Below are 18195 nucleotides of genomic sequence, written 5' to 3' on the forward strand. Positions count from 1 at the left end.
GCATGTGCGCTTGATGATCCCTGTCTCCATAAGCGGCAGTGCACAGTTGTGTCCCTTCCCTTATGTCAGGATCTGCAGACTGCCTATGACATAAAGAACTTTCTCTCGGGAAATCCCCAACAGTGGCGGGGAAACGTTGTTTCTAAAATATCTGTTTGTGTATGACCAAAGATGTCTACCACAGCATGGCCACATTACCTCCAACAACACCATTGTCATATTCTAGCCTTGTTTACGCTTACACACAATGGGCGCACTTCAGGCTGTCGTGTTTCGTTGCAGTTATCTTCACTCTGTCAATGTAGACCATCGTTTTATTGAGTTTAGGTCAGAGCTGCATTTTCACAATGGACCTTGGAAATACTGTTTTTAGGAAAAGCATGACATGCGTTCATAGTAGGAATGAGTCAGGTGGAAGGGTGATCATTTTATAACCGCAATTTAAACTACTGACCTGACGAGGATCGATCTCTGAACTATTGGTAGTGAGGGAGAATAACGGTCATGGGGTACAGCTATTGTTTTAGTGTTGACAGTCGTGAGCCTCGTGGCTAAGAGCAGGTATGCTGCTGGAATTACAGTCAGCTATGCTCTAGCAATACCTAGTTAAGATAATCCAGCCTACCAGGTATTAGGAAGACCAACGACCAAGCCCCACTGAGACTGAATACCCGTCAACTCTCACACCTTTGGCGCTTTTATTACTCATGTCACCCTCTCAAGACGAAACAGGGTACGTGTGTACGTTTTTAAATAAAGCGCTAACATTAGGTCTGAACACATCGTGTTTTAGTGACTTTTCAGCGAAAGTGAATATTTAGTTATACGTTGGCTTCAAGAGAGCTTTAGTACCCGACCGGAGTGGGCGGTCCTTGGACCCTTTCATCCGAAGTCTTTTTCTCTCTTGTTGTAGCGCTGTGTGTGTCGCCGAAATTGCATGTTTTGGACAACTCACTGTATATCCTTCATTTCGTCCGGAGGTTGGACATATATGTTATCGCGTCCTGACAGACTGAATGTAATCGCAAGGTCAATGCCATGGGACAATACGCCTCTTCATTCAACGTTCTGTAATCTAGACTTCTGTGTCATGGTATCAGCCGCAGTTAGAACCCATCTTGACCCAGGTCGATGCTCGCGATGAGATATATTATATGTGTGGCATATCGTTACTGTTTACTGACTCAATTTCTGGACAGCGCAGACAAAAGTATATGCTTACTCACTCACTCGAATCAGGTCGTCTGCTTTTCCACCTGTATTGTTCTATTCAAAATGTGTTAATACGAGCACTGTACTCGATTACATGTGAAATGTAGTGCCAGAAATGTTTTTGTCACAAAGGACGATATTTTTCATTGTTTGAGCGATGATACAACCGTGCGTTTAGGAAATGTGATGGTTCCCAGATCATTGTGCGCAGCCAGAACTTAGAGCACGTAGAAACGTGGCAAAACATGTCCCAGCTAAACATCATTAAGAAATTTTCATTTTTCTTTGAATACCTTGAACTAAACACATGTTTTATAGTTATTGTTAGATTTAAATAAGATATGTTTGTTCAGTCTGCAACTAAACATGAACTTACACGATTGACCCTAAAATGTTTGTATTGTGCCTGAGATTGTGCCTTGAGATCCTGTCAATCTCAGATAATGTGACATCTGTGAAACAATTCAGACAGACTTTTTTCAGCTTTTAATAATATCCTTATTATGAGATAGGCATAGGGTGCATGTTCTTAAAACCGAAAGCGATATTCCATATCGTCAGAAAATGTAGCGAGTGGAATAATCTGGTGTCTTGAAATGACCACCTTTCAAATAAACGTGGACACTCCTTTCTTTTCATCTTGACTTCTGTTGGTAAAGGAACTCAGGAGATAGCTGAGAAGATAAGTGTTGTACCTTTCCGCGTGTAGAGACATTCACCCAGTGCACCCTGTACGTCTGACATCTTCTCATTTTCTTCTTGTATGTTAATACCGAGATATCGTGCTTTAAAATGAATACATGTTCTATTTTTGTGGGATTAAAAGATGTACAGGTTGCAAAAAACAAAAACAAAACAAAAAACCAACCAAAAAACAAAAACATCAAAAGAAAAGAAAAGAAAACAAACACAAACACAAACACAAACAAACAAAGCCCCAAGACAAAAAACACACAAACTCACCCCTCAAAAACAGCAAACAAAAACAAAACAGAAAACAGGGCTCACGTTATCAACAACACAATCAGTGAATGAAATAGCGTCTGCCCGGCGGCCCGCTGCTTGCTAGTTACATGGCGGGCTTACAACTTTATTTTATAGCCGACCCAGAGCGCCAATACATTTTCCAAGGGTATATATGTGACCATGTCATTGACTACAGGAAATATTTCATTTTGTTTTACGATTGTGGTAACTACATAATGTCTGTATAGTTCGTGATCAATCAAACTGTAACGTCCACAGATCAACCTACCCATTTATCTAACACTAAATGTGACTGGTCTAGAGAATGCTTTCAGCCAATGAATAATGTCCTTCTTTCCTGACGGCAGAGACACTAAATGAAATAACAGTGACTACCAAGTCATGGTTGCATTAAATTTGCTTTTGCACACGTTTACGTTTTCCTCGCTAAATAATTCAGTAATTACTTTCTTTTAACACAATATATCTATTTCCTATATTTTATACAGGGCTGGTCACATGTTAACAGGGCCGGCAACATTTTCTAGTTCTCAGCCCTGTGGGCTTCCTGTCCTTTTGCTCGAGTTTCATACACTGCACAATACGAGGAAGAGCAATCCTTCAAATGCGAGGAAGCGTGTGAAGATGAGCCATGTTTTAAGAACTACGAAAAAAACCCAGTAAAGATTGTCTTGATCATATTGCTTTGCCATTGTACTTTCTCGACTGAATCGTGATCAGATGCTTATTTGTCACTGTCAATTCGATAATGATGATGCTAGAAATTCGCAGTAAGCTAGGAACCTGATTCCCAGGGAGATGGGTCAAAAGTGACCTATTTTTAAAAATAATAAAGCAAAGAAGACAAAAAATCTTGCTCCCCAATGAGGGACAGATTTCTCCCATGCGTCCCCCGGACGAGATAGGTGTGCCGAAATGCCAAACAGAGAAGACCACCTTCTTATTTCATAATTTGTAGTTTTCTAAGAAAGTGAAATCCCAAATATGACATATGTTGCATCTGACCACTTTCTAAATGGCATTGTGTAATCACAGCTTTCGACCATGGGAGCCGTGCTAATTCCCACTTATCAGAGGGATACACAAAGTAAGCAGTCTCGACTACCGGTTGTCCGACTTCCATTTTCGTGGAAGTCGCGGTGGCTGAGCGGGCTAGGCGGCTGAGGGTGCGGGTTCGAATCCCGGATGGGACTCAACCCCAAAGAGTACCAAATAAAAAGTACTAGAATTTGCACTTTACTAAGAAAGTGAAATCCCAAGTATGACATATGTTTGACCACATTCTAAATGGCATTGTGTAATCATGACCGCCATACAGTCCCCAACGACAGCAACCGTCAAACACACACCGGCCGGTTGTTCACCTGAACAGAAGACGGCCACTGATACGCCATTTTATGAACTGTTCGGGAGTAAGAGTTGCGCCATGGTTTACAAAATGCATGTATTGTTTTTTTCAGTTACTTTGTCATCCTATCGTGGACAGAGAGAAACCACCTGTGACGTACTCTCAACATGAAGTCATCTAACCTTTCAGTGTGACCCGATGACTATCTTTTGGAAAAGTATATATCACGTTATACAAAGGACAACAGAACGAGTAGGTAAGTACAGTGACCGATAAGTATAAAACCTTTTATTAACATAACATGTACATGAGGAATCATACAAACACAATTTGACAATATTTACTTTGAAAAGAGTTTATCTTGAAATTCAGTTTATTTACATTTTATTGAACAGACACTGCAGTACATAAAACATGATCATATGTGAAAACAGTTGCTGTAATTGTTGTAGAAAGGGAGTGTGTTATATAAATTGGATGAAGGCGATTGACCAGTAAACAACACACAGAAAAGAAGTCGAGTGTAAAGTAAACAACGCTTGTTGCAAAGACGCGTATATCAAACTGACGGATATGAAGTAAGTGAGTTTAGTTTTACATCGGAAATGGGCTTCCCATGTTGTACCTATAATGATAAGTTAGTTTACTTTTTAAACACCATGTATATTTCAGTACCAAAAACTGCATTTATTTTTTACAGAGAAGAAAACATGCTTTATATGGCATGGCGTCATATAAATGTTTTTATGATGGTTTTATACTGTACAAAAATATATTATACCATTATTTACTTTCATTTTAGGTTTATAATGCATAATGGTCTCTCATAACCCTTAAAGGGTTGCTCATGTTTATGTTATATTTTATTATATTTTATAAGTATATTTGTGATGGGCGAACCCTTTAACCACGAGACTTCTACACCCCTTGACGGATATTTAAAGAACTGTATTTGCAGCTGCTCGCCGTATTTGAGTTGAAATGCATGGAGCGAACTGTGATCACAACGAAATATTATTATTGGCCCATTTGAGTTCGTAATTTGTGTTCTGTAGTTAGAATGGTGTGACAGAAGTTGTCGGAGATGGTGTTTTTTGGTGATGTTTACCTAGCTACTGACAGCGAACCACCAAGCAGAGGACAGCGTGAATAGACTCGCTCATGTTTTACATGAATCAAACCTGGGCGACGAGCGAACGCTTTGACCACAGTCTACACAAACACACCCTTAATATTTGATATTTTGTTAGTAATTATTTACCAAGTTATGGTACCGTTTTGGATTGCTTCTCTTTAGCATTATTATCAGATATCTGGATACACCGAACCCGTTCCACAAAAACACTTAAAGCCAAACCAACGGTATAAGAAGTGAACGCTTTGGCTGTGTGCTCCCTGGCCTAGCTTCATGGTGTAGCCTATTTTGATACACGGTCAGAAATCTCTGTCGATATTCTTTCTGGGAATTGACTTCATATGGTGTTTACATGGTGAGCATAAATGAAACACATACAATTGAAAACTGGAAATGAACACAATAACACAAACGTGACAAACAATTTCAGATACAACAATATTAGTGCTATGCAATGAGAGTTTACACAGATTATGCAAAGTATGATACGATTATTGAGGAAATGACGAGTAAGTCAAGAAGCGACCATGTACAACGAAAAGGTGTTATGAAAACCGACCTTAGAATCCATTCGAAACGGCAGTCTAAACATAATCGTTAAAACCTTGAATGATCAAAAGTAACTGAGTACTTTGGGTATAAAATTAAAGTGACAACATGTATATATACATATATCAAAGCGTTAATGTGAATATGAAAGTCACATAAAAGTAGAAAATATTATCACCAGGAATAGTGAGCTAGAACCGCCCCTACGTTCCCTCACTTACAAAGTAAGCTGGAATGCAACTATATGAAAGACAATAACATTCTGAGGGACCGCTTATCAATGCCTCCTATAAATGAAATACTGACCATTTCTAGATATTTAAACTGTGATGATTCCTGTATGTGTTGGATAGTATAGCGTAGCCCAACTATTCGCTACCTACGATAGAGCCTCATACCCCTTAATGACAGAAGCTGAATGAAATCATCAGTATCTCATTTATATGTACTGCTGGAAATGTCACGACACTTTCCCAATCGAGTTTTCAAGATGAGTCTAGTTTCAAGCTCTGTTACTTGAAATTGCTGCATAATTCCATAAAACACATTTATCACAATCGTTTGAATATGTAGGCGTGTAATGCTGTAAATAATCAGTGACAATTAGCTGGAGTCTCCTTTAGAAGAAAACAAGGAAACGTATTTTAAAATATTGAATGATGACTCATTGAGAAGTGGTTGTGGCTGGTGTCGACTAAAATAACCAGTATCTGCTTGGCTTGACGGCACAGCCCGCCCGGTCCCAGTAGTCACAGTTATGACTGGTGGTGCTGAAGTGAAGGTCGGCTGGACAGTTCTTGATCCATGCACGTCCCCAGTCGCAATGAATCCACAGGCTGCAGTCCCACGGGTGGGGATATTCACCTCCCGCACCGCGCGGGCACTTGAAATCAACTTGCTCTGAAAAAAGTATAACATGTGTTGGTTATGAAAACCAAAGACGCTTGTTACGTCACATTGAAAATTTTAGGTTTACGTTCAGGGTGATAATTTCTAGAAAGCTGATTACAGCAGACTCGTTGTCACTTGCCGATTACATAAAATCGCGGTCCAGGTGTTTCCAAACTGGAAATTTTGTCCCCTTAAACTTCAGGCTTTTGATGATTTGCAGACATAACTAGATTTCGAGTGAGTGTAATGTTGTAGGTCTAACAGTATCTAAGTTTATCTATAGAAGGATGCCCTAAAGAAATACAAATGTAATTTAACATCTAGTTAAAACCAAGGGCTGACCAGAGTATTTTTGGTTTGAATTCTAGATCCTGACATGACTAAACTTGCGATAGCTTAACCCACTCTGTGATTCATGTTGCTATGGCTACAGAAAACACTGTAACTATCTGTAAATCACAAACTATGAACCGACGTCTTAAAGATACTCATACACTATTCCCAATAATGTCCAACCTACCACATCGTCGACCCTTCGTCAGCGGTGGACACATGCAGTCGATTTCTCCAAATTGGGTTAGGTAGCATACACCATTGGGACACCGATCGGGAGTGCAGTTGAAGTTTCGGATCTGGCAGCTGTCTCCCACGTATCCATTCAAGCATTCACACCTGTACGCGACGCTGTCAATGGGTACACACGTACCCAGGTTGCGACAAGGAGACGACTTACAGGGGCCGTCAGTGGTCAGAGGGATCTGACAGTACTGACCACCAAACCCCAAGGGACATGAACAGGTGAAGTTAAAGGGAGAATCTGGCGAAGGGGTACAGCTTCCACCATTTAGACACGGCTGGGGGCTGCAGGCGGGTGATGTCATGTACTGGCAGTTGATTCCAGCAAATCCTCGAGGGCAGGTGCAGATGTAGCCTCCAAACGAAAGGGATGAACACTCTCCTCCATTTACACAAGGATTACTCTGGCAGGACTCGACACTTGATATCTGGCAGAGTAAACCGCTGTACTCACTTGGGCAGATACATCTGAACCTGCTGGGGTTGCTTGGGTCGACTTCGCATCTTCCTCCATTTTGACAAGTTACAGCACTGCATACGTTAATCGGACTTTCACATCTAGGTCCTGTAAATTCAGCAGGGCATGCGCAGGAGTACAAACTGTTTGAGAGAGTGACACAGATGCCGTTATTTTGACAGGGGTTTGTAGAACATGGTCCAACTCTGGTCTGACAGTTTTGCCCCCCAAAGCCTTGGAAACATTGACATGCGTAACCATTCACACTGCGTGAATCTGGTGCGCATGTACCACCGTTCTGGCAGGGATTGTTAGAACAAGCATCTGACCTGGTTTCACAGTTTCTTCCGAGATACCCAGCATTACACCGACAAGTGTACCCGAGAAGCTGTGTGACATCAAACTCGCAGTTTCCGTTCTGGCATGGATTTGGGTTACATGCACTGGCGAGAGATTGGCAGTTGGTGCCCGCGAAGCCAGGTCTGCACCTACAAGAATAACCTAATCCTGATGGAACACAGGTTCCACCATTACTACATGGGTTCGATGAACAGGCACCTGTAATGGTCTCACAGTTGACTCCACCGTATCCGACAGAACATCGACATGAATATCCAGATCCTGATGAGACACAGTTTCCACCATTTCTACAGGGGTTTGGTGCACAAAAGTCGATTCTGGTCTGGCAGTTTACACCCCCATATCCTGGTGCACAGCGACATATATATCCTGTTGACCCTAATGGGGAACAAGTAGCACCGTTTCTGCAAGGATTCGGCGCACAGAAGTTGGTGCGGATTTGACAGTTAATACCACCAAAACCAGTAGTGCATTGACATATGTATCCTGAACCAGACGAAGTGCATCTTCCACCGTTAATACAAGGATTGGATGCACAGAAGTCGATTGGGGTTTGACAGTTGGTTCCTCCGAATCCATCCAAACAGACACAGAAGTAGCCAGGCCTTTGGAAAGGATCACGGATACATCTTCCGCCGTTTTGACAAGTGTTGGTCAAGCAAGGGTCCAACAGGGTCTCGCAGTTTGCTCCTTCATAACCAGCTGTGCAGTTACATATGTAGCCAATGTTGCTAGAAGCATCAAATCTGCATGTTCCTCCGTTTCTGCAAGGGTTGTCCCGGCACGAGGTTGCCTCAGAGTTTTGACAGTTCTTACCTCCAAATCCTACAGGACAATTGCATCTGTACTGATCAATGTAAGATGCATCAAATACGCATCTTCCTCCGTTTAAGCATGGCTGGCTGGAACAGGCATTCACCTCTCGCTCGCAGTTCGGCCCAGTAAACCCGTCGAGACATAAGCACGAATAACCCGAAACAAAGTCCCGTGTAACACATTCTCCTCCATTTTGACATGGGTTAGAGCCACAGTTCTGTGTAACCTCAACTTCACAAGTTTCTCCAGTATACCCAGCTAAGCAACTGCAATCAAATCCCCTTGCTTTGGTTGGATCGGGGAAGCAGAATCCGCTGTTAGCACATGGAAAAGTGGCGCACACGTGTCTCTCGCAGTATTGTCCTGTGAAGTTATTTGGACAGCTGCAGTTGAATGATGTTGCTGAGAAGGAGAAACAGACGCCTCCGTTCTGGCACAGCCCGGGTCGGCAGCTGGTCGCTATCTGGCAAGTTGGTCCAGTGAAATTATCTGGACATTCACACGTATAGGACGACCCTTCCTGCAAACACGTCCCACCGTTGAAGCAGGCGACGCCGTTTCGCGGTGAGCAGGGTCCAAATTGACACCTTCCGCCACTGTAACCCTGCCGACAGTCACAGATGAAAGATGACCCAGAGGATCTGCATGTCCCACCATTGTCGCACGTATTTGTGGCGCATGGGTCTTCCAGTTGGCAGTTGTTCCCAGTGTATCCTCGTGGACAATTGCATGTGTAAGATATGCCCCTTCCAATGCAAGTCCCACCGTTATTACACGGCTGTCGTGAACAGATTGAAAACGTCTGGCATTGAGGACCCGAGTAACCGGCATTGCAGTCACATGCGTAACTGGATTCATTTAGAGTCAAGCATCTTCCATTCAAACAGGGGCTAGAAGCACAGGGGTTTCTTGAGGCGCATCTGTTTCCTACATACATGTCTGTACATATGCACCTATAGGTTTGGCCACTGGCATCGCAGAAACCGCCGTTTAAACATGGGTTTGAATTACAAGGATCCGAAATCTCACAGGTTCTACCACTAAAGCCATTGCGACATGTGCAGTTAAAGGTGTTTCTGGTGTTAATACATAGGCCGTTGTTCCGACAAGGCGTTGAGATGCAATAATCCGTCTCTTCGCAGTTGCTTCCTCTGAAACCTGCTGTACACTGACATGAATACGAGTTGATACTTGGGTTTGAGAAACATGTTCCACTATTTTGACAAGGGTTCGACACGCAGGGCTGGTACGTGTCACAATTGAATCCGGTATATCCAGATGCACAGTTACAGCGATAAGTAAGACCATTTGGTGAGCAAGTGCCACCGTTTCTGCAGGGAGATGTTTCACACGTGTTGATGACTGTGCAGTTTCTACCTGTGAATCCTTGCTGACATTGACAGGTATAGGTACCCCCGCTTGCTCGACAGATACCGTTATTCTGACAAGGGTTGACGAAGCATGGGTTAAATTCGTTGCAGGTGCGACCAGAGTACCCAGGACGGCAATCACACGAAAAGGAGTTACCAATGGTGATGCAGTTTGCGTTGTTTTGACAAGGGTTAGAGCTACACCGATCTATCTGTTCGCATCTATCGCCGGTAAAACCAGACGTGCAGCTACAGATGAATCCTTCGTCGTTTGAGAAGCATGCTCCACCATTTTGACACGGGAACGGTTCACAAAAATTGCGTCTTTCTGTGCAGGTTGCGCCAGTGTATTCTATCGGGCATTGGCAAGTGAATCCTCGTCCACTGGCTGTACAGATACCCCCATTAGCACACGGGTTACTCAGGCATGGCTGGAAGTTCTCACATCTAGTTCCGGTGAAGCCTTGGGCACATATGCAGCTATATCCTCTTTGGGTTACGGGAGATGGAACGCATGACCCTCCATTAAGGCAAGGCGAGGAGCCACATGTGTCCACGACGTCACAGTTTCTACCAACGTATCCTTGTTGGCATCTACAGATGTAGTTATTACCATTCCTGCTGCAGACACCATTCTCGCAGGGACTGTTGTAACAAGGGTCAAATATGTTGCAGGTGGTGCCGGAGTAGCCAGGATCACATGTACATGTGAATGTGTTGCCTAAGGTGTTGCATTCTCCGTTGTTGAGGCACGGACTTGACGTGCATCTGTCGATCTGGTCACATCTATCCCCAATGAATCCTCGAGGGCAGTTGCAGATGAAGTTGTCGCCATTTGAGTAGCACACACCACCATTCAAACAAGGATTTGGTGAACAGGGATTTGTAATTTCTGGAAAAAATGGAATATGTATGTTACCTTATAACAAAGTCACAAGACTGACTCAGTTTTGATTTCGTTTGGATATAAACATAAGCCAATGATAATGCAATGCAATCAAATCACACAATTGATTGCTTATATTAGTTTTTGAAAGTTTCCAGTGTTGAATCTTTAAGGCATGAAGCATGATAACACAGGTTAATGATTAATGAAATGCTTAAGAATGAAATGAATTTCATATTTATTTGTATTTATTCCTACTTTATGCAAATAAGTACTTCACTTACTTGTCTGGCAATCTTTGCCTGTGAATTCTCTTGGACACTGGCAGACATAGCTGCCGAGAGTGTTCAAACATGTTGCACCATTTCGACATGGAGACAACTCTTCACACTCGTTGATGTCTGTAAAATGGTAATATTCACTAAAATAAAAGAAGCAATCAGTTTATGAACATATAGTAGATAAACTATCGTGAAACATAATTTACCATGTATGCTTCTGAAAGTAAACTGATGATATGTGCAATGAATAGTTTCTTTTTACAACGAGTTACAGTTTAAATGTCTTCGAGTTAGTGAATGAGTGAGTTTAGTTTTTCGCCGCGCCGGTGTTCCAGCTATATGGCGGCGGTCTGTAAGTAATCGAGTCTGGACCAGACAATCCAGTGACCAACAACATGAGCATCGATCTGGGCAACTAGGAACCGATGACATGTGTCAACCAAGTCAGCAAGCCTGACCACCCGATCCCGTTAGTCGCCTCTTACGACATGCATAGTCGCCTTTTATGGCAAGCATGGGTTGCAGAAGGCCTATTCTACCCGGGACCTTCACGGGTTTAAAGGTCTTCGAAGGAAAGCTTAGTTATATCTGATAGACAAATCGTTTGTTAGTGTGAACAGGATACAGTGAGCATTTTACAATGTAGGTCTTTGGATATTGCTCTTCAAGTCTCCATTTACTAACAATGGTCTTGCATTATACTCTTTAAAAAGGGGCCATTGAGTGGTAGTATAGTTGTGAGTCTTAAAGTAGTGTGAACTGAGAATTCATTTCGATTGCTGGCATTACGGGTACTTGGATGTATGGAATTTGACGTAAGACTACCACCGGGTTTATGTTTCCCTTTAAACACCGGTATAAGACATGTAATTCTGTAATAACTAGGTCTGTATGAGCTATTACCATCTTCACATCTGTCTCCGGTGATTCCTGGAGCACATATGCATACGAAGCTGCCGATGCCGTCACTGCAGGTGCCATTGTTACGACAGGGGTTGCTGGCACAGTCATCACGTCCTGCAATGGCACAACACATGTCAATATAAGTGTTGAACTATCCGCATTTGAATAATCCCAAAGTGATAGGTTAATCTTAAATAGATGAAAGAGGTCGATGATGAGGTCACAAGAAGGCCTGAAACATCCGTACAAACCATCTTTAAGTAATCAACCAACCAACCGACCAACCAACCAACCAATCAATCAAAGTTCCTACCCTGACTGCAGTCGTCGCCGGAGTAATCTCTGTCACAGGTACATCGGAAAGAATATCCATTTGCTGTCTGAATCGGGGTGCATGATCCTCCATTGAGGCAAGGATACGTCCTGCACGGACTCACTGGAATCGAGGGCAGGAAGCAGGTAAGGACACAAGGACAAGACGCGGAAATGTTAAGGCTAAGTAACTGTAAAAGATGCCTTAGTGTTTCTCGAACAATGACCAGGGAGGTTGATTATCTTGATGGTCACAGATGCTAGAATGAAGGCGGAAAAAGCTTTGAATGCAGAATGTAATCTACCACAGGCATTTGTTGGCAAAGTAAGACAGTAATGATGGTGTCTGAAGGATATTAATCCCAGTTCCAAGCCATGCATGTCGAAAGACCCGACTGATGGTAACAATGTGTCACATGACAACGTGCATGTCATCGTGACCCGAGGACCTGATCGTTGCTCATAATGTTAACTACCGGTTTGAGATGCTCAGACTGTATTACTCAAAGAGACGTCTGTTACTGGGATGACTATACATTCGATCACTCACTATTGCACGGCTACACAAAGAATGATGTTTACTCTAAAACAATTTAAAGGGACTTTGTAGCTAAAGTAGTGTCCCGACAGTTATGATTCCGCTGATTTCCTAAAACTGTACACAGACATGAGTGAAGAACCCTTTAGTTGACAGTCTGAGTGTTACAGGATTCTTCCGCTGATGGCGCATCCGACATCCCGGTGGTAGACAGCGTCGTCGGAGTATAACAGCATTCAGTATAACAGCAAACATATCGCTTAGAGAATATCATCGTTATGTGCATTGAGATAGAGATAGAGTAAGTCTTTATGTCCTTAAAATTATCTCATCATATTAATGGTATGAAGTATTTTTATCTCTAAGAAAGAATAAACTAGAAAATAACAGTATACAAATTCCGTGTGAAGGATTACCTACCGTCAATGCACTTATGCCCAAACCTATCACCTTCCATTTGAAATAATTGTGTTGCCTGCTTTAATGATGTCTTCATTGTCTGTGAGCCACTGATATTCTACCGTTAGTTATGAAAGACATTTATTACATCAGTTACATAACATGCCCTGAGGATCATCCCCATTACCAATATCACAGTCCTCTCCAGTGTAGTCAACAGTGCAATTCTTGGCCCCAAATGAATCACAGGTGTAGGCGTCGGTGTCTCGGCAGAATGTCATGCAATTCACGCCGTAGTAGTTGTCTTGACAGTATATCTGAAAGTAGTGTGGTATATCGTGACTGCTTGACAGACACTGTTTCAAATACTGCTTCTGTTTAACGTTGTGTTGTTCCAGAATGGGTTGATATTGTGAGGTTGTTTTCAACACAAAAAACTATGGCTACAACTCCAAGGGCCACTACTTAAAAGTTCGCCGTAGTTCGCTATACGCATTTTGATTTTATTGTATACTATTGTTAAAAGGAGTCATACAGTGCTAGGGGTTTGTTTCAGACAGATTATGGGGTTTTGTTTCGGAGAGATTATTTGATCTGTTACTCTGTTTATTTCTATTCAATGAGACATATATTTTCGTACAAACAGTCTGTCATTTCCGAGCACGTCTCCAGAACATTTCATGGGTTAGCACAGAGGACAGCAGTCTCGAGACTGGTTGAAATTCATGGATAGAGGAAGTCAAATGTTTCGTGTAATTTGCAAGAGTATGTTACAAAACTCCGTAAACTAGTGAACACTACTTGTAGAAAACCACAGTTTGGTTGGTGTTGAAATTATATGTCCTTCTGCCCATTTGGATTTTGTAAGAAAGTAAATCACATGCTACACTTACAGACCTCTTTTCACAACATTTGATATGAAAATTGGAACAGACGCAGTCGGATCAAATTTATAAGGCACGTTGAATCCCTAGTCATGATCAAGTGCATTTTGCATGTTTTGATGCATGTCTAAAGACAGTTAGCTGATAATGGCGGTTGATGTACTTACCCTTGCGTTTAAGAGGAGATCTATCTGTGCAGTATTTCGTCCTGACGGGATGGACACAAGAGTCTCAAAGCCTGATGATTGATACACGCTCCGAGCAACATCCAAACCTGAAAGATCACAACGTTCAGCTTTACTCAGTCCACACAAGGGCGTCTGCCCAAGATTGGTACAAAGTGGAATTACATTCTAACCAGGACCTACCTACATAACCAGGGGGAGGATTACATTTGGTGCTGCCACCAGCACGATATAGTGCCGAAAAAGAGAATCAAAATGAGGGTAAACAAGAGCGAGTTTGAATGCTTGAAGTTGTTACTGGGCTGAATTGTAGGTTTTACCAGTTTTGTGGACAGTGTATGTACTGTAAATAGTAAGCTTCTTCGGGCGTTTTCAAGGACATCTCAAAAAGGGTACTCCGTCTTCCATGATTGTTTCCGGATCTTTATATATTTAATTATCAATAAACTAGGTACGCCGATTTTCACCAACATGATGCATTATTCAAGTACATGTACATCAGTTAATACCGACACTGTACAGTCAAGGCATAGGTTGAAGGCATGGGGCATGTCTTACCTTATCCACGCTGTACAGAGATACCGTTTCAGGTACAATCCACGTTTCACTGTTTGCAGTGTCTAAGATATAAAATGATTTAGACAATAGCTAACGAGTGACAGACTATCTTTACCTAATTATACTAGTTATGTAATTCTCGAGCCGTGACTATTTTCTATAACGAAACCGCCAGTGTGGGGAATCCCATATCCCTACGCGTTGATTGGCTGTGTTATTTTCTGAAACAGCCATTCAACGTTCACCAAAAGGTGTAATCTCCCAGGGACTTACAGGAAAAGACTATCCTGTGTCCTTCTGACATGCGTAATAAATTTTTATTCGCTTGTCTTACATTGATCCCTCTTGTTTTGTTGATTGGTTTTGGTGTTCCAGCTATTATTATAAAGTCCTTTAAATTGTCTGTACTGGACATTCTAGTGTTTGATATTATGAACAAATAGTGAAGGTGTGCACATCATCACCGATGCTGTCCACCCGCAGCAATAAGTCCCCTCTCATGACCAGCATATGTTGCTGGGACCAGTTCTAGACAAGACTGCTGTTCACCCACTTGTCATGTCCATGGTAAAGTCCCCAATCAGTATCCTGCTGGATCCAACATTGTCCACGACCTGGACTCTCATCATAAGGTCCTGAAAAATATCAGAATTACAAGGTGCCATGTACCAAATTGCTCCGACTTCCATCTGCTGATGTCAACTTGTTCGAGACTGAGGACATATATGATGCCTCTTAATGGAATATGGTCATGTTTGTGTGGTGGATGTTTTAGTTTTGTGAGATGGATGTATTTGGTTTGTATAGTAGAATGTTTTGGTGTGTATCGTTTAGAATCTAATGGGTATCTATGAGAGATGTATTTGGTTTGTCCGGTGAATGTGTTGGATTTGTGTGGTGAATGTATTGGATGTGAGGTGACTGTATTGGATTTGTGTGTTGAATGAATTGGATTTGTGTGGTGTATGTATTCGAGCTGTTTGTTGGATGTATTAAGCATGTATGGTGGATGTGTTGGGCTTGTTTGGAGGATATTTTGGGTTTGTGAGGTGAATGTATTGGAATTGTGTGGGGTATGTATATATGTTGTCTGGTGAATGTACTGAATTTGTTAGGTGTACGAATTGGAAGTATGTGTTGAATGTATTGGATTTGTATAGTTATGCAAATTATGAATGATTGTGATACAATTGTTTTACTGGCTAAACGATTGACAAATGCATCTATAAGGAAGGTTGTTGGAGGTCCGCGTCTTATTTGAAGCAGGTTAGCGGAGAATGAACCATTCTGTCACATCGCATGTTATCTCAAGTGGTAGAGCGATGTTCAAGTTAGGCTAATCCTCCTAAACCCAAAAGTCTCAAGATATCGTATATACTGCATAATATACTGCAATAAAAATCCCCAAGTCCATGTTGGATTGTGATGCACGGGTGTAACCCCATCTGTGTAATATCACCTATATCGTGATACGTTAAACGGGAAATATGACACAAAGACTGTCAGTTTCTGTTGTCTATCAATATTTGATAGTACCTGTCTCTAAATCATGGCCAGATCCATGATTATAACAGTAAATTTCTGATAACATACAGTGGACCCAACTTCCATGTTGAGAGATCACATAGCACTTACCCCGAGCCCATTTTCCTCTGTAATGAATAGGGATCCTGATCGCCTTAGAACAGGACCGGTTCCTGAAATCAAATTAGACATAAATCAAGACTTACATGTTTTCGTATCATCAATAATTATCATCAAAATTGATTGTGCTATAAAAACGTAGTACTTTGTGATCAAAACAGTAACAGCGACAAACCCTTTCCACATAAAAAAATAATCCCTGCCAAAAGCTGTGTCGATTGTACAATTCCAACTATATGTAACAACAATGTAACACTGACAGGAGATGATGAAGTATGTTCGGCATAAAAGCATCAATTTTGTAACACAGAAACTAGAAACACGTAGAAATATCTCACTTTCTTCCTTTATTGTAAGGTCAGGTGGGCCAGTCAACGCAAGGGAACTGACCGTCAATGATTTTTAACGATCACACCATCCATAAACCTGAAGCTACAGTAAACAAAACTACCGTGTGTTCTTCATCTTCCAACACGAGCTGAAAATTTGATTTTTAAGCATGCAGAGTCAAATGCACTATCAGGTCTACTACTGCTACTACTACTACTGCTGCTGCTGCTGCTGCTGCGTTAACTACGGCTTATGATTTATTTGTTAGTGTTGTGTGTACATACGTTTCCATATATTGGCACAAATATACTACTTGTTAGGTTAAACTAATACGTGGAACAACGTCAAAAACAAACTTTAAAAAGTGTCAAAATGTTGATCCAATAGCCAGTGTTGCACTCTTGAATTACAAATTATGAACGTGAGAAAATCGGAGGCGACTCTACAAAAAAGCGCGTTAAATCAAGACGCACCCTTGGTGTCTGCAGTCACATCTTTGGCATCCTATCTCCTTATGGCCATATGCTGAATTGACTGCCACGCCAAATACAATACTGGATTGAGGAAGCAAACAGACGTTGCCAGCCACCGAACGTAAAGGATTTCAAATGTTAATTCTCTAGCCTATTGTGTCGTTTGTGACACCTGCTGGTGCAAATTCCTTATTTCACATGCTCTACGATTCTCACTTTTTAAGTCAACATCAAACGCTGACTCGAGATGTGATGATACTTGTGATGCAGAGGATAATGTTAACGGACCAGTTTTGGACGGAAAACAGTTCTAAACTGGATCGTTACTTGCCAATGCTAAACAAAGAATGCAAATAGTAGTTCATGTAGAATTAGTTTTAAACGTATTTTATGGTGATCTATGTTTCGTAATAATTATGCAGAGACTCCTGGAGGATGGGGATGAGACACGTCACATTATATTGAGGCTGGTTTGTCGACAGGATGAAATCTGCCCACTCCAACAACTGGTACAAACAAACCATACTTGAGTGCGTGAGTTGAGTCTCTACGCCGTTGTTACAATATTCCAGCTATTTCCAGAAATGGTCTTCACACATTGTACCCGTGTGGGGTATCGAACCTGGACCTTCGGCGTGACGAGCGAACGCTTTAACAGCTAGGCTACCCCACAACTCTCTTCATACTTGATTCAGGTTGTCTTGAAGTCTCTCTGCTTTTGCTAATACTAGTACTGCTGTAGTTGTAGTATTAGTAGAATTCAGGTTGTCTTGAAGTCTCTCTGCTTTTGCTAATACTAGTACTGCTGTAGTTGTAGTATTCGTAGAATTCAGGTTGTCTTGAATTCTTTCTACTTTTGCTAATACTAGTACTGCTGTAGTTGTAGTACTAGCAGAATTCGGGTCTTGAAGTCTGTCGCTGCCACGCGAGTACTTTTCTCTTTAAGGTAGCATACCAAGACATATCCTTCCCTATCATACTTTAATGGATGCTGTCTCGTATTAAATCTATTTTAGCAAGAACTCGATCACTGCATGTTCCTCAAATGTTTTTTTTGAAGGTAACAGACCAGCTTGACTTGTGACACCGAAACATTTAGGT

General features: G+C 41.8%; 1 protein-coding gene across 1 annotated transcript in view; it reads right to left on the reverse strand.

Moving 5' to 3' along the window:
* Positions 1 to 5925: 5925 nt before the first annotated feature.
* Positions 5926 to 18195, reverse strand: part of LOC137297621 (fibropellin-1-like) — a 43910-nt gene continuing 31640 nt past the window's right edge. Inside the window, exons 3-11 of the mRNA XM_067829495.1 lie at positions 16283 to 16344; positions 15201 to 15282; positions 14072 to 14178; positions 13208 to 13337; positions 12085 to 12207; positions 11772 to 11885; positions 10872 to 10988; positions 6643 to 10593; positions 5926 to 6131 (exon numbers count right to left, since the gene is read on the reverse strand). Of these exons, the coding sequence (XP_067685596.1) occupies positions 5926 to 6131; positions 6643 to 10593; positions 10872 to 10988; positions 11772 to 11885; positions 12085 to 12207; positions 13208 to 13337; positions 14072 to 14178; positions 15201 to 15282; positions 16283 to 16344 (4892 nt within the window). The remainder of the gene's footprint in view (positions 6132 to 6642; positions 10594 to 10871; positions 10989 to 11771; positions 11886 to 12084; positions 12208 to 13207; positions 13338 to 14071; positions 14179 to 15200; positions 15283 to 16282; positions 16345 to 18195) is intronic.

This window comes from Haliotis asinina, chromosome 10, assembly GCF_037392515.1.
Source record: "Haliotis asinina isolate JCU_RB_2024 chromosome 10, JCU_Hal_asi_v2, whole genome shotgun sequence".
In the NCBI taxonomy this organism is placed as follows: domain Eukaryota; kingdom Metazoa; phylum Mollusca; class Gastropoda; order Lepetellida; family Haliotidae; genus Haliotis; species Haliotis asinina.